Raw genomic sequence first — 23,769 nt, 5'->3', positions numbered from 1 at the left:
GATTTAAAAAGAGGGTGAAATAAAGACTTATTCAGATAAGAACAGTTTATTTCAATGAATGCTCCTAAGAGAAATTTGTCCTATGAAGAAAGAATATGATTCTAGGAGAAAGCTCTAATATGGAAGACAGGGTGATGAGACATGAAATATGTGTGGATGAATATAAACAAACACGACATAAAACAATAATAATGTTTAATAAGATGGAGGAAGGGGGCCAAGGAACCCAGACAGCCTCTAAAACAAGCTTGTCCAACTCCTCCTGCTCTAGAAGCTAGAAAAAGCAAGGAAATCATTTCTCCGCTAGAGCTTCCAGATGGGAACATAAAATCAACATCTTGATTTTAGCCCAGTGAGACCTCATGTCAGAAATATAACCCAAAGAGCTGTAAGATAAGAAATCTGTGTTAAGCCACTAAATTTGTGGTAATCTGTTATAGCAGCAATAGGAAATAATAAAGGAAGGAAGAAAACGAGGTATAAAGATGGTGACAGAAGCTAGACGTTGCTGGATAGATCTTATTTATAGTTCTAGCTCTGGAACTATGTTAATGTCTTATATAACTAAAATAAAAGTTAATTTTTTTTTTTTTTTTTTTTGAGATGGAGTCTTCCTCTGTCGCCCAGGCTGAAGTGCGGTGGTGCAATCTTGGCTCACTGCAACCTCTGTCTCCCGGGTTCAAGCAATTCTCCTGCCTCAGCCTCCTGAGTAGCTGACACTACAGGCATGCACCACCACGTCCAGCTAATCTTTGTATTTTTAGTAGAGACGCGGTTTCGTCATGTTGGCCAGGCTGGTCTCAAACTCCTGACTTTGAGTGATCCACTCGCCTCGGCCTCCCAAAGTGTTGGGGTTACAGACGTGAGCCACCATGCTCAGCCTAAATTTTTTGTAAACTCAAGGAAATTTCTAAAAATTGAAAATAAACAGAAACAAATGAGTATAACTATAAGCCAAGTTGGCTGCACAATCACTCAAGAAGAATATCAAGTGAAAGTCTTAAACTACATTTAGTCATCTTATTGTTAATACTAACATTGGTCATTTTCTATTTACATCTATAAAAAATATATATATGTATGTAATCTCACTAAAAGAAATCAGAGCTCCTTGGAAATGGCTATGCCCAGGTTTGAGTGAAATATACTTGATACGCTTGGAGTAATTTTTTTCCGCCAGAAAGCAAGAAAGTCTACCGGGCCATGTAAAAAGGACACAACAGCCAGGGTGATCAGGATAATCTGATTGTGAAAAAGATTAGTGCCTGCAATGAACAGAACTATTACATATACATATATATATATAGTGTGTATATACATATTCTACATATATAGAAATACTCTATATAGAGAGCTCTGATTTCTTTTAGTGAGATTACATATATATATGTATTTTTTTTAAACACACAAGTAGTAAATGACCAATATTAGTATTAACAATAAGATGACTAAATGACTTTCACTTGATAGTCTTCTTTGAGTGACTGTGCAACCAACTTGGTTTACAGTATAAATAAAGATAAATTATATATATATATATGTATCTTCATGAGTTCATACTGATACTCCAAAGAATGAGGGTAGGATTGGGAGGTGGGAAGGTGCCTGGGTCACCTCTGAAAAGCTGTTAGAGGCTTGACTCATTATACTAAAAAATTGATAAATTGATAAATAAAGGGAAAGATTCATGCATTTATTCTGCTTTTCCTACATGATCTACACTTCAAATTACCTCAGTAGTTGATTATATAAAGTTATTTTTTAAAATTTATTTAAAAAAAAATTTTTTTTTTTTTTGAAACGGAGTCTCGCTCTGTCACCCAGGCTAGAGTGCAGTGGCCCAATCTCGGCTCACTGCAAGCTCCACCTCCCGGGTTCATGCCATTCTCCTGTCTCAGCCTCCCGAGCAGCTGGGACTACAGGTGCCTGACACCATGCCCGGATAACTTTTTTGTATTTTTAGTAGAGACGGGGTTTCACTGTGTTAGCCAGGATGGTCTTGATCTCTTGACCTTGTGATCCACCCGCCTCAGCCTCCCAAAGTGCTGGGATTACAGGCGTGAGCCACTGCGCCCAGCCTAAAAAAATGTTTTAAATAAAATGAGATGGGGTTTTGCTATGCTGCCCAGGTTGGTCTTACACTCCTGGGCTCCAGCAATCCTCTCAACTCAGCCTCCCGAAGTGCTGATATTACAGCTGTGAGCCACCATGCCCAGCCAAGCTCTTTATTTCTAAAGAACTTTCTAGCTAATAAATCCAGAAGGAATAATCAAATTAGAAAATCACCATTTTGGGGCACATGTTCTCAGGACCTCCTGAGAGATGTGTCATGGAAAAAAAATTTTTTTAAATAAAAAAAATATATATATATAAGTAAGAAAATCACAATTTTGCAGTCCCTAATCAAATAATAGCTCTAGGAAATAACTACCAATGAATGCCAAAATGACTGGGAAAAAGGCTGATAGGAAACTTTATAACAGATGGATCAGATGACAATATCCAAACCCACTGATTAGCCTTTACATCACTAGCAGTGGGTCATATCAAAAATATCTGTTTACTAAATGGTGAAATAGGAGGTATACAGTACTGTAATCTATGAAGTATCTCTTGTCAAAAGAACAGAACCTGAATCTAATCAAGCCTCTAAATCTAACTAGTTTATAGGAAATTAAGACACTTCGAAGATACAATCAGCCAAATCCAGTATGAGAAACAGGACAAATGACCTGGTTTCTTCTACAAATACATGACTTTTTTTTTTTTTTTAAGTAGAGGGAAAAGGTATATAAGTGGTGAAAGAATTATATACATCAACCAAATGCCAGATGTAGACCTTATATAGATTTTGATTTGAATAAACCAAATTACAATGAATTTTTAAGACAATCAGGGACATCTGAAGAAGGGTTGGTATTAAATAATACTAAGAAATGATTGTTAGCTTTGTAGGTGTCATACTTGTGGTTATATGGAAAAAAGTATGTATTGGTGAAATAATATGATACCCGTAATTTGTTTTAAAATACTGCAGAAATGTACGTGCATGTGTCAGGGGGGAAAGGCGATGGAGGTAAGAGATAAAACCAAATTGACAAAATGCTAGTAATTACTGATGGGTATATGAGAATCTAATATAATAGGTTGTCTACTTTATTCATAATTGAAATAGTCTATTACAAAATGTTAAGAAAAATTAAAGGTGGCCAATGAGTGAAGGCAACAGATGAAATAAAAAATAAAGGCTCAAACAAATCCAGAAAAAGACAAAAAAGAAAGATAAACACACAAAGCAGGACAAAAAGAATGCACTAAGTAAGATGGTGGAAATAAACCCAAATATGGCCAGGTGCAGCGGCTCACACCTGTAACCCCAGCACTTTGGGAGGCCGAGACGGGTGGATAACTTGTCAGGAGTTTGAGACCAGCCTGGCCAATATGGTGAAATCCTATCTCTAGTAAAAATACAAAATTAGCTTGGCATGGTAGCATGCACCTATAATCCCAGCTACCTGGGAGGGTGAGGCAGGAGAATCACTTGAACCCAGGAGGCGGACGTTGCAGTGAGCCGAGATCACACCATTGCACTCCACCCTGGCAACAAGAGCAATACTCCGTCTCAAAATAAAATAAAATAAAATAAAATAAATAACCCAAATATATCAGCAATCACAGTAAATGCAATTGACCTAGAATGCATTGGTTAAAAGACAAACATTTTTAAATTGGATTAAAAAGATAATCTAGCTACATTTACAAGAGAGTATCCAAAACAAAAAGTCACAAGACAGTTAAAAGTAAAAGAAATGGAAAAGACATACACCTCCAAAAAAAAGCTGGTGCAGCTATTTTAATGTTAGGCAAAATAAATTTTAAGGTATTACTAAAGATAAGAAGGATTATTGCATAATGATAAAACAGTCAACTTACCAGGAAGATATCAGGATTTAAAATTTGCATGCATCTAGTAATATAGTCTCAAAGATACATAAAACAAGATTGACTAAACTATGGGAAATAAGCCCACCATTGTAAAGGGAGAATTTTGTCTCACTTCTCTCAGTATTGATATATCAAACAAACAAAAATTAGAAGGACACAAAAGATTTGAACACAATAAGTAATAAGTTCAATCTTATGACTTATGTAAAACCCGTCCATAACGTTAGCAAATACACAAGTATTCCCAAGGATATAGGAAATACTTATGAAAATCGATCAACCACTAGACCATTAAAGCAGTTCCAGCAAGCATGAAAGAATCATGAACACAATGCAATTAAGTTAGAAATCAATATAAAAAAGAGAAATTAAAAACTCTTTAAGTTTACAAATACCCACTTCTAAATAACTCAAGGGTAAAAGAAGAAATTCTAACACTGGAAAATATTTCTGGACAATAATGAAAATACTACACCACTACTGAGCAATAAAGGAAGAATGAATTACTGATACATGCCACACATGGATGAACCTCAAAAGTTTTAAGTGAAAGAAGCCAAATGCAAAAGACCACATATTCTATGACACCAATTATATGAAATGTCCAGAAAAAGTAAATCTATAGAGATAGAAGCAGATTAGTAGTTGCCCAGGGATGAGGCAGAAACAGAAAATGACTGAAAATGGACAGGAGGTTTTCTGCTGGGGTGATTTAAGTTTTCTAAAATTAGATTAGTGATAATTGCATAACTCTGTAAATATATTAAAAATCAATGAATTTTATGGTATGCAAATTTTATCTGACTTGTAAATAAATAAATAAATTTTTTATTTTAAATTTCCCCCCCACATATCTTACGGTATGTAAGTTTTAAGAAATTTTGGAAAGCAGTTAATACTTGGAGTGAAATTCATAGCCTTAAGAGATTACATTAGAAAAGAAGATTGACAATGACTTAACATTCTAACACAATTTTTTTTAAAAAGCAGAAAAAGGAAAATAATAATAGATCACCAAGTCAAAAGTTGGTTCTTTTTTTTTTTTTGAGACGGAATCTTGCTCTGCCACCCAGGCTGGAGTGCAATGGAGCAATCTCAGCTCACTGCAACCTCCACCCCCTGGGTTCAAGCGATTCTCCCGCCTCAGCCTCTTGAGTAGCTGGGATTACAAGCACGCGCCACCATGCCCGGCTAATTTTTGTATTTTTAGTAGAGATGGGGTTTCTCCATGTTGGCCACGCTGGAGTTGAACTCCGAACCTCAGATGATCTACCCGCCTTGGCCTCCCAAAGTGCTGGGATTATAGGCATGAGCCACCACACCTGGCCAATAGTTGCTTCTTTGAAAAATGCTTTAACAAATCTCTAGTAGAAAATTAAAACATAATCCACTCAGTTCTGGGGCATAAAAAAAGATCTTAAATTAAAATGTAAGAGAATAGTGTGAACAATTTCATGTCAACAAGTTTTATCACTTAGACAAAATGAACAGCTTCCTAAAAAAAGTAGCCAAAACTGCTTCAAGTAGATACAGAAAAGCTAAACAGATCTTTGAGCCCATAGTTAAGAAAGAGAAAATTATAGATCAATTCAATCAAGAACACAGATGCAAAAATTCTAAGTTGAACTGACATAAGATTGAAATTTAAAAATACATTATATAACCAAGGTGGTTTTAATATAAGAATGCCCGCATTCTTACATTAGAACACGTTATCAGTGTGATTCAACATATTTAACACATTAAAAGAGAAAAACCATATATTACAGACTAAAGAATTCAATATCCATTCATAATAAAACTCTTTAGTATTCTCTTCATATGAGAATATTTGACCTTTATAAAGCCATCTAGTGCTCATTTTGGCAGCACATATACTAGCATTGGAACAATCTAGAGAAGATTAGCATGGCCCATATGCAAGGATAACAGGCAAATTTGTGAAGCATTCCGTATTTTTTAAAAAATAAAAATAAAATAAAATAAAAAGATGTCTAACAAAAAGCTACAACAAACATTATACTTCATGGTGAAATCTTAACAGCAGTCCCATTAAAATCAGGAGCAAGGTTATAGATTTCCACTATCACTGCATCTAATTAACATGGAAGTAGGCCAGGTGCAGTGGCTCACTCCTGTAATTCCAGTGCTTTGGGAGGCCAAGGTGGGCAGATAGCTTGAGCCCAGGAGTTTGATACCAGCCTGGGCAACATGGCAAAACCCAAAAAATCAGCTGGGTGTGGTTGTAAACGCCTGTAGTCCCAGCTACGCGGGAGGCTGAGGTGGGAGGATCATTTGAGCCCGGGAGGTGGAGGTTGCAGTGAGCCCGTATCACCTACTGCAACCTCTGTGTCACCAGCTTGGGCAACAGAGCTAGACCCTATCTCAAAAACCAAAAACATGGTAGTAGAGATTTTATTACTTTTTTATTACTTATTACTTTTCCTTACTGTGTCACTAAGTGGTTTACAAGATTAAAACTAAAAAACAAAACTTCCTTTTTTTATTTTTCTTCCCCCCTCACCGCCCCCGCCCACCAGACTATATAATTATATAGAGTAGAAACCTGAGAGAATTTACAGGTAAATTATTAGAGTTAATAAGAATTCTGGCCGGGCGTGGTAGCTCATGCCTGTAATCCCAGCACTTTGGGAGGCTGAGGCAGTTGGATCACCTGAAGTTAGGAGCTCAAGACCAGCCTGGCAAACATGGTGAAACCCTGTCTCTACTAAAAATACAAAAATTAGCCGGGCATGGTGGTGCACCCCTGTAATCCCAGCTACTCAAGAGGCTGAGGCAGGAGAATTGCTTGAACCTGGGAGGCAGAGGCTGCAGTGAACTGAGATCATACCACTGCACTCCAGCCTGGGCAACAAAGTGAGACTTTGTCTCAAAAAAAAAAAAAAAAAAAAAAAAAAAAAAGAATTCAATTATGTTGATAGTTATAAATACAATAGAAACAAATAAACGGTATGTCTATACTCCAGACACAAAGTTAGGAAACATAATTTCTAAAAACATGCTATCTCCTCTAAATGTACATCACGTTGACAATATGATCAGAGGGAAAAGTAACTAATTGACGTATCTTTTAAACATAGTACTCTGTACACCCTTAGTAGAGTGTATTCTAAGAATAACAGGAACTACAAAGCTACTCTGAACTTTACTTAGATCTGTGGTTGGTAGTAGTATGGACATATAATCTTAAAACCATTTTGCATATTCTGTGGTTTAGAGAAAGACACAAGAAACAGCAAGAGTGAGAGGTGGGGGAGGAGAAAATTCCTCTTCACAGAAAAATGCTGCCAGCTAATTAAATGGAGAAGGAATAGCAAAATTAGAAAGTCATCACTTTGCAACCACCAGTGTGATAATCAATTCAAGTGAGGATTATCAATGGATGCTAAAATCACTGGATGGAAGGTAGCTGAGGAACAGGATAGCCATGGAGTCTCAAAGGGTCACCCCACAGATTACTCACTAATGGCAAAGGAAAACAGATAAATTTACAATGGAGAGATCGGATAAACACCTACTTGGCCGCATGCTCGCACTGAGGATCAAAAGTAATGGGACCAACTGGTGGCAGTACGAGATCCAGTAAGAAGCATGCAACTTCACCTGTGCAGTATTTTCACTAAAAATGTTACAACTTAAATTTTGTCATGAAGGAGCAACCAGAAATCCAGACTGATTTTGTATTTGTGGGGCATCTACAACTGGACTGAACTCTAGATTACTGAGAATGACAATGCTTTTCCTCTCCCAGGCTATTCATCTTCTAGCCATCTTTTTCTTGAGACAGTATCACTCTGTCGTCCAAGCTGGAACACGGTGGCTCGATCTCAGCTCACTGCAACCTCCACCTCCCAAGTTCAAGCGATTCTCCTGCCTTAGCCTCCCGAGTAGCTGGGATTATAGGCGTGCACCACCACACACGGCTAATTTTTGTATTTTTAGTAGAGACGGGGTTTCACCATGTTGGCCAGGCTGGTATCAAACTCCTGACCTCAGGTGATCCACCCACCTCGGCCTCCCAAAGTGCTAGGATTATAGGTGTGAGCCACTGCACCTGGCCCTTTTAGCCATCTAAGCCAGGACACTGGAGTGAGCCGATTGTACACTTTACATGTTGCGAGTTAAGGGGGAGGAAGGCATTAGGCTCAAGAGCACACAGAATGCACAATTAAGAAGCTGAAGCACAGATGGATCTGTGCATGTGTGGTGCAGAGGAGAAAGAGAAGGATTGGGGTTTGAGGTACTTACTTCCCGGATGGCCCCATCACAGACTCGAATGACATTAAGGAACGTGGGCATGACCTGGGGCAGGAACTGCACACATTTGAGTCCCAGGGACTTGAAGATGAAGGTGATGGCCTGGACAACCATGGTGTGATGATGAGAGAGTGACTGGTCTCGGAAGATCCGCATCAGGGCCACCATGGACACAGCTGGGTAGAACTCATCCAGAGGCAAGTTTCCCATGTTGACCAGCATTTCACTAGTGCTATAGTCAGCTAGGACAAAACAGCAGAGAGCGTTAGAGCTACACATGGCATGACGTGACTTCAGGCAGAGCATGGTTAATAACAAACAACCTCCTAACAGACATTAGCATTCATATCTTTCTTCCTAGTATGTTCTAACACTGTTGGGAATTCAAGGTCTATTAGGAACCAATGAATAGCCTCTCACCATCAAGGAGTAAACAGTTTTTGGCTTTTCTATTACTCAAACCACAGAAGCCTAAAACAGTACATGATGGGTTGGTTTTCTCTAAATTGCTCTGTTTAATTTAGCTTCTTACCGTTCACAACTTCATAACTGAAACCATCAATAAAAATAATTACTCCCCCAAAATAAAGTAAAGGGAATTAAATTAGGCAAACATCTGTTCAGCAGCTCCTTGGTTCCCCTAGGGAATTCAGATAAGTTGGTAGGCAAATACTACCTACCTGACTTGAACAGTAAGGACCTCAAGGACTCTGACAGTGGCGGAGGGGGCAGCGGCAAGGGAGGGAGGTATACTAACATGAAGAGTGCAGCGAGGAGGGTAAGAACTAAACAGATGAAGAGCTGGGCTGACTGGTGCCATGAATAAGGAAGAACACCAGGAGCAGCATGGCTCAGGCCCTGCTCTCAACAGCTATGGGGCTGACAGAATGACATCACAGGCATGCCTCCCTAATACCAGAAGAGGAAGAAATCTGAAGCAATATGATCCCATCTAGAGAGTTCAGAAACAATTCATTCTGGGGTAATAACATTTTCCTGGAATAGCTGAGAGAACCAATGTTAACTTTCAATGTCAGAAATAGGCCTGCCCTGAGGGAATATGGGTTAAGTCTAGAAAACCCTCCTGCAACCCCATACCCCACCCCCATTCACTCAGGCTACTTGTCAAAAGGCAACGGGCTACACAAAAAGTATCGAGGGGTGGTGGCACACGCCTGTAGTCCCAGCTGCTTGAGTGGCTGAAGCAGGAGGATCACTTGAGCCCAGGAGGTCGAGGCTACATCACGCCACTGTACTTCAGCCTGGGTGACAAAGTGAGACCCTGTCTCCAAAAAAATAAAATTAAGATAAAATAAAACAATAAAAGGCAATGGGCAACAGACCACCAGAATCTATTCCACCTGTCTAACTGGAACCTTGCCCTCATTGACCAACCTCTCCCTATCTCCCCTCCCTGAGTCAATTAAAAATAAAACAAAACTTTAAAAAAAAAAAAAAAAGGCGTCCAGGCACAGTGGCTCATGCCTGTAATCCCAGCATTTCGGGAAGCTGAAGTGGGTGGATCACTTGAGGTCAGGAGTTTGAGAACAGCCAGGCCAACATGGCAAAACCCCTCCCTACTAAAAATGCAAAAATTAGCCGGGTGTGGTTGTGTGCACCTGTAGTCCCAGTTACTTGGGAGGCTGAGACAGAAGAACTGCTTGAACCCAAGAGGCAGAGGTTGCAGTGCTGTATTCTAGCCTGGGCAACAGAGTAAGACTCTCCATCTCAAAAACAAACAAACAAAAAAAGGCAATGCAGCTCTTGGGCCAGACCATTTCATGGAAAAAAGAGCCCCAAATTTCTGATTGCTGCTAGTTTTCCCTATGGCCCTGAGCCTCGTCTCTGATTTCCCTATCAATTAAAACAGGGAGAATCAATTCTATCCTCTTCTTCTGTAGATACCATGGGAATGAGAACCATCAAAGAGGCACTAAGAAAGAATGAGAGACAGATAGAGGTGATGGAGTGATAATGTGTATCTCTTGCACTGGCATCAAAAAGCAGACAGACTTAGCATGCCAACCCTTGACAAAGAATCTAGGCAGACATGAGGACTCTGACCACAACGGGAAGCAGCAACCCTTCTGGGATTCAAGAAGAAAACTACTGACTTTTCTTTCAAAAGTTGCTACATGAGCCAATATCCTATAATTTCTCAGTAATCCAGCTCCAGACTTTCTAAACACAACCAGCAAGGGCTCTGTGAGTGAGAACTTGGCAAGTCTTTCATGGCTACCCCCAACTTACAGGAATCCTGACTTGACTTGGATTCTGACAGGCTGACAGCAGAGGCATCCCGGGACTGGTCTATCATGCCAATGTTCACTTTGTGCTTGTAAGGATCCAAAGCCCCTAAAAGCCCTAACACACGGATGGCCTGGGTGGGAAAGGGGAGGGAAAAAAGAAAACATTCATCACAACATGATTACAACAAGTATCACGGATACTCCTCTCAGGTTACATAATCCCCAATTCATACCCAAATGACCAGCTACATGAACAAAATGGAGAGGGACAGGAAGTCTGACTGACACTGTCAGAGCATGTTAATGCTGCAACCTTCTCTCTCTTGCCATCGTCCCAGCAAAGTCTTTAAAGACCAAGTTTGCCACGTCCCCTACCTCTCTGCGTGTACCCTGGTTCTGCTCAGTCTTCAGAAAATTCAGTAGCACTTCAAGCAAAGTAGGGTACTTCCTGTAGGGCTCTACTACATAGCCAGTGCTGGCCACCAACTGTCCCAGGGTCCACAGAGCCACCTGGATAGGCACAAGAACATGATTCATTGAGCCAGTACGAGAGAAAAGAAAGCATAGTTGATCTCTTTGTATAATGATTGTAATGAAGTGTTAGAGGCTGTAAGAAGAGAAAAGAGGTTTCCAGTAAAGACACTAATCATGAGCAGAAATCCCAAGAGGGCATAAAACCAAGGTTGATCAAGCACACAAACCTGCAATAATCACTGGATCAACAGACAAAGAAAATTCCCACCTTTCTCAAAGAAAACACATCATTCTTCCGTATCCCAAATGATTAACAGATTCAAAAGGAAATTAAGATTTTTTGTTGTTGTTGAGACAGGGTCTCACGGAGACTGGAGTGCAGTGGTGTGATAACAATTCATTGCAGCCTTAATCTCCTGGAGTCAAGTGATCTTCCCATCTTAGCCTCCCGAGTAGCTGGGACTACAGGCACACACCACCATGCCCAGCTATTTTTTTTTAGTAGAGACAAAGTCTCATCATGCCCAGGCTGCTCTCGCTCTGGAGCTCAAGCGATCTTCCTGCCTCAGCCTCCCAAAGTGCTAGGATTACAAGTGTGAGCTGCCATGCCCAGAAATAAATTAAGAGTGTTCTTAATTTTAGTCTAGTCATCTAATAGCCTCAAATTGGGAAAGCAGAACCAGGGCTGGGCAAGGATGAGCTAAACCTCTGTTCCCTCATAGGCAGTGGCCAAGGCTTTCTTTTTCCCTCTGAGAGCTAGGGCTCTGATATTTGACCTGCATTTTCTTTTGTATAGACAAAATGGCACTAGTCAGCCCTGATAATTACTGAAACTGCCTCTGGGTCAGGACAACAGGTAATTCTGGTTTCAAATCTTTCGAACTTTTACTCATTCAACAAATATTTTTGAGTACCTACTATGTGTCACACTCTGTTCTAGGCACTGGGTGAGGATACTAAGGTGAATAAAGAGAAGCAAAGTCCCCAGACTCATGGGGTGTGTCTTGCTCAATCAGGAAGCAGTAATACTCACCTGTCTTTTGGCCAACAAAGAGGAATCCTGGAGCATGTCCATGATGATAATAAAAAGTTCATCAACCCATTTCCTCATTTCCAGGCCACTAACCTGCAAAATGAAAAAGAGGGTGGCAGAAAGGGTTAGAAATTCTGGCATTAAAAAGTATCTTGGAGGCCGGGCACGGTGGCTCATGCCTGTAATCCCAGCACTTTGGGAGGCTGAGGAGGGCAGATTACCTGGCATCAGGAGCTCCAGACCAGCCTAGCCAACATGGTGAAACCCCATCTCTACTAAAAATACAAGAATTAGCCAGGTGTGGTGGCACACACCTGTAATCCCGGCTACTTGGGAGGGTGAGGCACGAGAATCGCTTGAACCCAGGAGACGGAGGTTGCAGTGAGCCAAGATCATGCCACTGCACTCCAGCCTGGATAAAGTGAAACTGTCTCAAAAACAAATAGATAAAATAAAATAATTTTTTAAAAAAGCCCTCTCTTCCTTTCTCCACCATCATGGTGTGTGCTTGACTGATTCTCGCCATGTCTTCTCACAAGACTTTCAGAATTAAGCAATTCCTGGCCAAGAAACAAAAGTAAAATCATCCCATTTCACCCAGAATTAGGATGAAAACTGGTAATAAAACCAGGTACAACTCCAAAAAAAGACATTGGAGAAGAACCAAGCCGGGTCTATAAGGAATTGCACATGAGATGGCACATATATTTATGCTGTCTGAAGGTCATAATGATATTACCATATCAAGCTGAAAATGTCACCACTATCTGGAGAGTTGGACATGTTTTATTGAGAATATATTATTTCTCTCTCAATCTGTTATGAACGCGTTGGTTGGCCGGGTTCCGTAATAAATATGTGAGACTTTTCATTTAAAAAAAAAAATAGCATTTTGACTTCCTTAGAGGTGAGTTTCTTTTCCACCCTATCTCCACTATGGAAAAAGTAGCTGCCCCTTTACCTGTGCCAATTCTCCTATTGTTGCCAGGACATTATTGATCACACCTGGGTTTGGATCAGGGTCTGGATCTTTCAGTTTCAAAATTAATGCCTAGAGAAAGAAGTTATGAGAAAATGAATGCAGGTTAGACTCTACTAGAAACCTTTCTTTTATATAAGTAAAATTCACCCAAGAGACCATCTCAGTCATAAAGAAATTCCTTCTAGGCTTTATGAATCCAAGATTTCTCTGGAATGTAAATTCTCAAACTTTTCTCCATATGAAGTATAAGTCTGACATGTGAGAGAGCTGGGAAGCACCATAACGTGAAAGTATTTCTCATGTCTCCTCTAAACTGTGTCTCAGTGATTGTTCATCCAGATTAACACACATTATAAAGGACTTCACATGACTCTAATGTGTTGAGATTTGAAGGTTGTTTCAGATTTTCAAGCTCATCTTTTCCTCATTTTGGGCAAGCTATTTTATGCTACTATCTACCTACTTCTCCTTTCCAAACATCTGTGATGATGTGCCTGAAGCATTAACTCTTACCTCTTATAAGGACAGCACTTTCCTGCGACTGATAAGATTCTTGGTATTCTTTAACTGAAAGTGCTTGATATGGCCCTTTGGTCTCCAAGCATGAGAGCAAAGAAATCATCTACTTTGTTCAGTGTACTAGTGAGCACTGAAACACTCCCATCTCCCCATATGAGCAGATGACAACGCACAGAGAAAGCACCAGCCTCTCGGTTTGTGTTACCTTCAGAATAGGCTCCATGTAGGGGCGGATGAGTCGGGGGGCATTGGAGACCAGGTGCCCCAGCATGCGGGCACTCTGCTCTTTGATTCTTCCAATCCCACTGTGCTCCAACTCTGTCAAAATCTGTAGGGAAGAAAGGCTCATATGTTCTCTATGGCAGAAGACATTCTAGAGAGAGACTATGGCCAACAGAAAAAGTGGCAGGGAACTGGGGGAAAAACCCAGACCTCCACGACAGATGAAGTAGCTGCTAGATACTCAATGAGCAACAGACATTTCTGCAACAGGCAGAACAGCCTTAGATACAGCTGCGACAGGAAGAAAAACTATTCGAAAACCTGCTCCCTTTTCTTTTATCACAGCACTCCAATGTCCCATGGTCCTCTCTAAAGCAGAGCTTTTAACAATGTAGCACAGCCAGAGAAGACTGAGAAAACCAACAGGGAGAGCTGTGAGTAGGGTTCTATAAAAATGAGGAAAGAAGGTAGGGCCCCTTGGGAGAAAAATCTTTGTCCAGACAGCAAATTACTGAAGACTACAAATAATGGCAAAGGAATCAAAGAACAGTTAGAACAGCTATGATGCCAAGAGAAGTGTTGATACTCTGTAGCTGTTTGGGGCACATCTAGATAAACCTCAATAGGTGGGGATCACACTGGCAGGATCCCCTGAAGCCTTACTGACTGGAGATAACACGTTGGTTCTAACTGACATCCTTAGGACACCAGCAAATCAGCACATCATGCTCATGGTGACATAGACAACATAATATAGACAGATTTCTGGATAAAGCTGCCAGAAGGAAATCGATGAGCAGTGACAAAAGCAGATGTCACAGAGCTCAGGTTAACTCAGCTACCCAGAGGAGTCTACAATTTAACATTACATTTTGTCTTAGGTTACTGACTTAATAACCTGATTTTTCTGGATTCCCTTGGCAGCCTGTTTTCCCCAGTCATAGCAGACCACAGGGAAAAGAAATGAAGGGGATACTGAGAATAGACCTGCAGCACCAAGAAGACATGGCTGACTGCAAGGAAATGTGCCTCATGGAGCAGAGCCCAACTATCTGCAGCAGTGCGGGGCCAATCCAAAGAACCCCAGGTTCACTTCCAGAGCCCGAGAGCCTCACTGCATCCTAATAACAATAACCAATGCCCACCGTGATGACCAAGACCGCAAGAAAGGCCAAAGTCAGCCAGGCACGGTGGCTCATGACTGTAATCCCAGCACTTTAGGAGGTTGAGGCAGGTGGATTGCTTGAGCCCAAGAGGCAGAGGTTGCAGTGAGACGAGATCCCACCATTGCACTCTAACCTTGGTGACAGAGTGAGATTCTGTCTCAAAACAGAACAAAACACCAAAGCCTTTACCAAGGCATGAAAATGTACATCTCAATTTGGAAAAATCTATATCAAAGTTTAAAAACAAAAAAGAGTAATTTTAAAGTTTCAAGGGCTAAATTCAGTACATAAATTCATTCAAAGGAGCTTCACACTCTGCAATATTGAAAAAATGAGACGGCCTGATAGCTTAATATCAGCTTTAAGAAGATTAGAGCCAGCCGGGGGAGGTGGCTCACACCTGCAATCCCAGCACTTTCGGAGGCCGAAGCGGGCAGATCATGAGGTCAAGAGATCAAGACCAGCCTGGCCAACATGGAGAAACTCCGTCTCTACTAAAAATACAAAAATTAGCTGGGCATGGTGGCGGGCGCCTGTAGTCCCAGCTACTCAGGAGGCTGAGGCAGGAGAATTGCTTGAACCTGGGAGGTGGAGGTTGCAGTGAGCCAAGACCACGCTACTGCATTCCAGCCTGGCGACAGAGCGAGACTGCGTCTCAAAACAAAAAAGAAAGAAGATTGGAGCCACGCCTGGCTTGTTGACTGCTATATTCCCAGTGCCCAGCAGTACCTGGAACATAGCATGTGGTCAAAAAGTCTGCTGACAGAATGAACACATTGATATTCTCATTAGGAGGTATTTCTTATTTTTTCCTTTTTTTTTGGAAATAGGGTCTCACTCTGTCACCCAGGCTGGAGTGTGGTGGCACAATCACAGCTCACTGCATCCACAACTTACCAGGCTCACGTGATCCTCCCACCTCAGCCTCCTGAGTAGCTAGGACTACAGGTATGTACCACTACACCCAGCTAACTTTTGTATATTTTGTAGAGATGTGGTTTGTCATGTTCCCCAGGCTGGTCTTGTCAAACTCTTGGGCTCATGTGGTCCGTCTGCCTCGGCCTCCCAATGTGCTGGGATAACAGACATGAGACACTGTACTCAGCCGTTTAGGAGATATTTCTATGCCAAATTAATTTAGCATGATTTGAGCTGACAGGCTTAACAGTGATTTCATGTTTTTTTTTTTTTTTTTTTTTTTTTTTGAGACAGAGTCTTGCTCTGTTGCCAGGCTGGAGTGCAGTGGCGTGCTCTCGGCTCACTGAAACCTTCACCTCCTGGGTTCAAGCAATTCTCCCTGCACCGGCCTCCAGAGTAGCTGGTATTACAGACGCCTGCCAACATGCCTGGATAGATTTTTTTTTTTTTTTTTTTTAGTAGAGATGGGGTTTCACCATGTTGACCAGGCTGGTCTTGAACTCCTGACCCCAGGTGATCTGGCCACCTCGGCCTCCCAAAGTGCTGGGATTACAGGCGTGAGCCACCACGCCCGGCCTTCAACAATGATTTCTATTCCTTCCTATAACTGAGGAATTTTTTTAAGACTTAAAATGACAGGCACTTCTAACGCAGGCCGGCAGTTAAATAAATCATTAAGCTAAAAATAGAAGTGCCAACATAAGTACAACTTCCTAATTTGTTGACTGATGATATCATTTACAGCCACTTTATAACAAATTGTGAACAAACAACACCTTTCTAGAGTGAGTTACATATATTAATGATTTTCTATGTTTAAGTTCCTTATATGTTATAAAAAGTGTTTACTTCAAAACAAACCATGAGGGAGGGTCAGTAAGCAGAGAGTGAGCAATGGGGACAGGAAATGAGTGGGTGAGCAACATAGAGACCCACAGGAGACAGGTGGAAATAACTTCACAAGGCAGGACTGGACCATGTATTGCTCACCAGGAGGCCACAGAACTTACTCAGGTAGGTGAAGACAAAAACTGAGGAGCCATGTCTCCAGAGGAATTCTACCTTAGGCTACAGACCAAGCAGCTGAGCTTGGCATTCTCATATTATTTAAGAATGAAAGCCAGGATCACAGACTGGGGCAATGACTATTAGAACAAATGGTGGAAACGGTCTCACATTGGTTATTTTTGTGAAGAACAATGGCCTCCGTGCTTGACCTGGCACCAGCAAGAAAAGCAGGAGAGTTGAAGGACAGGGAGGCACTGGGAAGTCTGACACCATCTGCAGCAGGTCAATCCAACAAACAAAGAGGGCCAAGAAATGGGATCACTGGCAACTTGCCAGGAAAAAGAAAGCGCTGCATGAGAGGACTCCGAACCACCTTGGAGTCATATTGACAAAGGGCTCATGAGGTGATGGGCACTGGAACTGCCATTATAAAGCCAGGGAAACATTTGGACCCTTGCAGACAAATGTGGCTTTTACCAGGTACCTCAGGTATCTCAATCTTTCTCCCCCATCCTTGTCCTCAACTCCACTTCCTCAAGCAGTTCTCACAGTGAGAGTCCTGTCTTCCCTGCCTGTGGGTCTGGCCATCACCTCAGTTACCTGGATGAGCATCTTGCGCAGGAAAGGCATGACAAAGGCAGGGTTCATGCTACTGAGTCGGCCCACAGTGCAGATGGCCAGCTCCCGGATCTCAAACACCTGGTCATTCAGAGCCACAAACAAGGCCTGCAAGTTCTCCGCCTGGGCCAGGTGTGCATCAAAGCGCTCGTCCAGGGACGCCAAGACACAATAGCGAATGTCAGGGTCTGCAAGAGCAATGGAGCCTTTGAACATTTCTTCATGACCCCATCACTCCAGCCCTTCCCAGCTTCTACCTCCACTGCCATCAGCGTAGTGGGAAGATTCCAGATGCTTTTTCTCATCTAACCTCTGTCATTCTTTTCTCTACTCACAAGAGTAAAAGACAAAAGAATTAAAGGTAGATTATCTTACACCAAAGGCTACAGTAGCCATGCCTAACACGCCTTGGCAGAGAAATAGCTGAATATCAGCTTATTGAGGCCAAAGAACTCTAGAGAGGCCATGTAATGAAACTGGCTACACCCAACTGCCCTAAGCTCCTTAACTCCCCTAGATTCCTTCTGTCTGGGAAACCTTACCAGGATCTGTTATCCCAACCACGAGCAGTTTGCTAAGCACATCTGCCACCACTTGCACTGCGGTCTGGCTAACCACATGAGCATGGCCACTGATGAGGTGGATGGAGGGTGTGAGCAGGCGGGAGCAGGTGCGGGCAGCCTCCATGCGGATCTCCTTGTGCTCACTGTTCAGGAAATGATCCGCACAGTGGCGAACAAATTGGGTCAGAGAGTGGCCTGGATAGAAAGGCAGAGAGAAAACAGAATAAACACTGCTGCTGTAGACAGGTAGGTCTGCAGCTTGCTAGCTGAATTTTCCATTTTGAGGCTACTAATTCTACTTTCAACCAGACATTGATCAATACGATACTGACCCGCAACTCTTTTTTTTTTTTTTTGAGACGGAGTCTTGCTCTGTCACCCAGGCTGGAGTGCAGTGGCACGATCTCCACTCACTGCATGCTCTGCCTCCCGGGTTCACACCACTCTCCTGCCTCAGCCTCCCGAGTAGCTGGGACTACAGGCGCCTACCACCACACCTGGCTAATTTTTTTTTTTTTTTTTGTATTTTTATTAGAGACAGGGTTTCACCATGTTAGCCAGGATGGTCTCGATCTCCTGACCTTGTGATCCACCCGCCTCGGCCTCCCAAAGTGCTGGGATTATAGGCATGAGCCACCGCGCCAGGCCTGACCCAGAACTCTTAAAGGGTAACAAGGGGGCTTTCAATCAGCAGAAAGGTAAAAGGGGGTGGTGAAGCAGAGAGACAGATAAAGGTATCCCCCAATCCTAGCCTTTTTATATTCCCTTTAAATAATAAATTGTTTTATTCCAACTCAACCCCTTACATTCTGAGAGGATAATACAATTCTTGATCAAATTTACCTTGCCTGTTTTAGTTCCCAGATTTAAATACCAGACAAAGAGTCTATGTAGGCTGGGTTTAAACATAGCTACTTTCTATTCACTAGAAATAAATTATCACGGGTGTGAATCAATGTTAAGTGGAGGAACTGCAATAGAGAAACCATGGGTGGCTGTCTCCAGACAGCACGTTCAGGCTTTCTCTACTTGCTTGTTTCCACACATTCTTGACCAATACTACCTATATGATCTTAAATTTCAAAAGTATCAACTTCTCCCCCTGAAATATATATCTGTGGGGTATTATTATGGGTTTATTTGCAGTTTAGAACTACACAGTATGGTACTTTTAGAAATCATACCACCAGCCGGGCACAGTGGCTCATGGATATAATCCCAGCACTTTGGGAAGCCGAGGCAGGCAGATCGCTTGAGGTCAGGAGTTCCTGACCAACCTGGCCAACATGGTGAAACCCCATCTCTACCAAAAATACAAAAATTAGCTGGGTGTGGTGACACGCGCCTATAGTCGCAGCTACTCGGGAGGCTGTGGCAGGAGAATCGCTTGAATCCAGGAGGCAGAGGTTGCAGTGAGCTGAGATTGTGCCACTGCACATCAGCGTGGGCAACAGAGAGACTTTGTCTCAAAAAAAAAAAAAAAAAAGAAAAAAGAAATCATACTGCCATAGACATGGAAACACCCAAAAGCCCCTACTTATACATTTTAAAGCATTACATACCATCTCAGCTACAAAGAAGTGGAAAAGTGAGGAGGTGAGGGGGATCTGTCTCTGAAGCATTATTTCCTTGGATCAACGTATACTTTCCCTCAAACCATTTGCCCCCAAACTCAGTATGGGACAAATAAACAAACAGTAGGAATTACCAATACATGGAAAGAGTCTAGGAAGGATGAGCTGCTACAGAATCAGCTACCCTGTCTTTAGCACCCCAGCAAGATCCAGGAATCCTAGATACCTTCATTCCTTTCCCAAAGTTTCCAGCATCTCTCACTATCTTGGCAAGAGCCATTGTAATTTCTTACCTTCAAATTCAAAGCTGCCAAGCGTTCGGAGGGCAAGAGTGATGCTGCCCACATCGCTGGCCTCAGGGAGGGTCGTGAGGCCAGGAGAGGCCAGCTGATGGGCCAGGCCCTTGGGCATGCCTGGGTGGCGGAGGGGTTTGTGCATAAGGACCAGGGACAGCATTTTCAGTAGCCCATCTTGAATGTCCTTCTTTAGCTGTGGAATCTGACGGCTCAGGTCGTAGAGCACTGCAGTGAGGGCAGGGCTGAGGGGAAGGAAACAAGTCACATAAGGGCTGGGTACATGACACTCAGTCTGTTCTTGGGAAGAAACAGCTTTCTCTCCCAGCAAGGGGATCAGGCCTCTGTTCTTCAGAGTAGAAAGGATATTATAAAATAAGAATAAAAGTGTAAACTCTCTTGGCTTAGTCTCAGGCCTCCAAACAATCTACGAATTTCTGGTTCTTACCACAGAAGACTTGCTCACTATAATTCAGCCACTACAGAAGACCAAGTCTCAACAAACACTCTGGGAAGCAGATTAAGAACACTGTCCTTATTTTACAGATGAAGAGAACTTAGTTTAGGAAGCTTAAGCAACTTGCTCAATAATAATATACACAATATTTGCAAATATTTATTGAGTACTTCCTATATGCCAGGCATGGTGCTAAGGGTGACTATATCATGAACCCACAGCAACCCTAGGCAATAAGAATTACTATTGTACCCACTTTTCAGATTAAAAAAAAAAAAAAAGGCCAGGTGCGGTGGCTCACACCTATAATCTCAGCACTTTGGGAGCCGAGGTGGACGGATCACAAGGTCAGGAGATTGAGACCATCCTGGCTAACACAGTGAAACCCCATCTCTACTAAAAATACAAAGAATTAGCCAGGCGTGGTGGCGGGCGCCTGTAGTCCCAGCTACACGTGGGAATGGCGTGAACCCAGGAGGCGGAGCTTGCAGTGAGCCAAGACTGGGTCACTGCACTCCAAGCCTGTGCGACAGAGTGAGAACCCTTCTCAAAAAATAAATAAATAAATAAATAAGGCTCGGGAAATTAAATAACTTAGTCAAGATCACATAGAAAGCTAGTGATGAAACTAGGATTCAGTACTAGCCTGTGTGTTTAGTCTAAGTATCCTGTCCATCCAATTGAATGTGCAAACAACCATGCCTCACTCTTTTAACAGTCCCAACACTGGGGGCTAAGCCTCATGCTGATACAAGGCAAGCACAGGTTTCTGACACCCACCTTAGCCCCACTGCCAGCATGGGCTCCAGCAGCTCCTTGATATCCTGCTGGATGCCTGGCCCCATTGCTCGAGCCAGCATGCTGATGCAAGTGAAGACTGTGGCGTCCACCTGCATTGCCTTCTGCCTCCTGCAGAGAAATGGAGAATGGCTAGTTGAGACATAATGACATTCTTTAATGTCCCACCTCAAAATCACCTTGGGGCAAGGAGAGCAGGTTACTCAGGCAGGGCTACCACAGATGGGTATGCAAATTGTCCAGAGCACAGTTCAAAGGGGCCTATCACATCACCATTACTGTAGATTTGTATATTTCTACAACAATCCAGCAGATGGCAGTAAAGTGTCTTAAGGAAGGGGCTCTTTTTCTGAATTCACACAGCTATACCATATGGGTTAGTATGGTGCTCACCAAGATAATTATGTAGGAAGAGAGCTGAACAATGTGTTCATCAGGGACAAGAAGGCAGTACACAGCCATCATATGGAAAGAAATTCTTCTATGATGAGAATGCTGGGCTTTAGAATGGGGCCAGGCGCAGTGACTCACGCCTGTAATCCCAGCACTCTGGGAGGTGGAGGTGGGTGGATCACCTGAGATCAGGAGTTCGAGACCAGCCTGGCCAACATGGCGAAACCCCGCCTCTACTAAAAATACAAAAATTAGCTGGGCGTGCTGGCACACGCCTGTAGTCCCAGCTACTTGGGAGGCTAAGGTGGGTGGATCACTTGAGGCCAGGAGTTCGAGACCAGCCCGGCCAAAATGGTGAAAACCTGTGTCTACAAAAAAATACAATTATTAGCTGGGTATGGTGGCACATGCCTGTAATCCCAGCTACTCAGGAGGCTGAGGCAGGAGAATCACTTGAACCCGAGAGGAGGAGGTTGCAGTGAGCCAAGACTGTGCCACTGCACTCCGGCCTGGGCAACCAAAGTAAGACTCCATCTCAAAAAAAAAAAAAAAAAAAGAATGAGTGGGGCGTATTAATTCACCACAGCAATCTTCGCTAATAAACAGGGAAGTACAAAGACAACCCTGAGACAAAGGATGATGAACACTGACCCCCTCGCCTTAGCGAAGACACCCTGGTCTCTCCATCTGGCAGGATGCTGAGGGGTTTTCTCATATTTTATTCGCCAGGAGGTTTAAAGAGGTGGAATAACTTATTCAACTTCAGCGATGAGGAAAAAGATGACCCTTAGGTCCCTTCAGTTCCAGTCGAGGATTCCTCTCTTTAGGTCTTATATCAAAATAAGACTTTTAAAAGCCAGAGAAAAAAGCAAAACTAGCAGATTCCCAGTAAATAATAACACTGAAAATAGCATTAGCATCTCACATGTTCTCAGGGTATTCAACCTCCCCAAATATTTCATATATGTTATTTCATTTGGAAAAGCTTAGAATTCAACTAAGGAAGGGCTGTTCTTCATATGATTTGCTATACCCTGGAGTTTAATGATGCAAAAAATGGGCATAAGCTCCGTGTATCTGAGACAGAGCGTCCTTCCTCTCCAACCAAATGGAGTGGAAGGTGAAATCATAACAGAGGTGCTTACTTATGGGCGAAGTCCTTTGGGGGCAGGGCCGCTCGGATGATGTCCAGCACGCGAGGCAAATAGACCTTAAATTCAGACCTCACAGCCACGGAAAGTAGCCCCAGGGCTTGGAAGGCCGCTGTACGTTCCTTCTCCTTCTTGACACAGCTTAGGACATGGTTCATGGTATCTTGGAGGTACTGGGTATCTGAGCACAGAAAAGACAAAGTAGATAGCTCCAGGTCAGGGTTAGGGTCTACACATCAACAGTCAAAGGTCCTATAAAGCAATTCAGTTTAAGAATAAATTTAAAAAGCGGCCAGGCACAGTGGCTCACGCCTGTAATCCCAACACTTTGGGAGGCCAAGGAGGGAGGAGTGTTTGAGGCCAGGAGTTCGAAACAGCCTGGGCAACACAGCGAGACCCTGTCTCTACAAAAAATAAAAATTAGCCAGGTGTGGTGGTGTATGCCTGTAATCCCAGCTACTCGGGAGGCTGAGGCAGGAGGATCACTTGAGCCCAGATGGTTGAGGCTGCAGAAAGGTGTGATCGTGAGCACCACTGCACTTAAGCCTGAGTGACAAAGAGCCTGTCTCAAAAAAAAAAAACCCAAAAAACGTAAAAGGTTGCCAAAACAATATCACGGAATTGTCTCCATTACTATTACATTTTGACACAAGAATTACATGCTCTTGCTGAAAAAATATTATGTCAAACCTTGTTTAAAAACAGATCATCTAAACAATTTTACATTATAATGAAATTTGAAGTACAGTCATGGGCTGGGTGCAGTGTCTCACACATGTAATCCCAGCACTTTGGGAGGCTGAGGAAGATCACTTGAGTCCAGGAGTTTGAGGCTGCACTGAGCCAAAAGCCAGGCACTCCAGCCTGGGCAACAGAATAGGACCCTGTCTCAGGCGCAGTGGCTCATGCCTGTAATCCCAGCACTTTGGGACACCAGGGCAGGCGGATCACCTGAGGTCAGGAGTTTGAGACCAACCTGACCAACATAAAGAAACCCCATCTCTACTAAAAATACAAAATTAGCCGGACATAGGGGTGGCATGCCTGTAATCCTAGCTACTCGGGAGACTGAGGCAGGAGAATTGCTTGAACCCTGGAGGCGGAGGTTGCGGTGAGCCGAGATCACGC

General features: G+C 42.7%; 1 protein-coding gene, 1 non-coding gene and 1 pseudogene across 2 annotated transcripts in view; 2 read left to right on the top strand and 1 right to left on the bottom strand.

Moving 5' to 3' along the window:
• MTOR (mechanistic target of rapamycin kinase) overlaps positions 1–23,769 on the bottom strand; it is a 157,063-nt gene that overhangs the window by 115,864 nt on the left and 17,430 nt on the right. Inside the window, exons 9-19 of the mRNA XM_054439543.1 lie at positions 22,636–22,822; positions 21,080–21,208; positions 19,843–20,087; positions 17,955–18,170; positions 17,395–17,600; positions 13,686–13,808; positions 12,941–13,030; positions 11,980–12,072; positions 10,848–10,982; positions 10,474–10,603; positions 8,215–8,465 (exon numbers count right to left, since the gene is read on the bottom strand). Coding sequence (XP_054295518.1) covers positions 8,215–8,465; positions 10,474–10,603; positions 10,848–10,982; positions 11,980–12,072; positions 12,941–13,030; positions 13,686–13,808; positions 17,395–17,600; positions 17,955–18,170; positions 19,843–20,087; positions 21,080–21,208; positions 22,636–22,822 — 1,805 coding nt within the window. The remainder of the gene's footprint in view (positions 1–8,214; positions 8,466–10,473; positions 10,604–10,847; positions 10,983–11,979; positions 12,073–12,940; positions 13,031–13,685; positions 13,809–17,394; positions 17,601–17,954; positions 18,171–19,842; positions 20,088–21,079; positions 21,209–22,635; positions 22,823–23,769) is intronic.
• LOC129023157 (U6 spliceosomal RNA) lies at positions 5,799–5,905 on the top strand. Its single transcript, XR_008496695.1, has one exon. It is a non-coding gene; the product is annotated as a U6 spliceosomal RNA (small nuclear RNA).
• On the top strand, positions 12,504–12,659 carry LOC129008034 (large ribosomal subunit protein eL39-like; annotated as a pseudogene).

The sequence above is a fragment of the Pongo pygmaeus genome, chromosome 1, assembly GCF_028885625.2.
Source record: "Pongo pygmaeus isolate AG05252 chromosome 1, NHGRI_mPonPyg2-v2.0_pri, whole genome shotgun sequence".
Lineage (NCBI taxonomy): Eukaryota > Metazoa > Chordata > Mammalia > Primates > Hominidae > Pongo > Pongo pygmaeus.
This window is presented reverse-complemented; position numbering and strand designations above follow the sequence as displayed.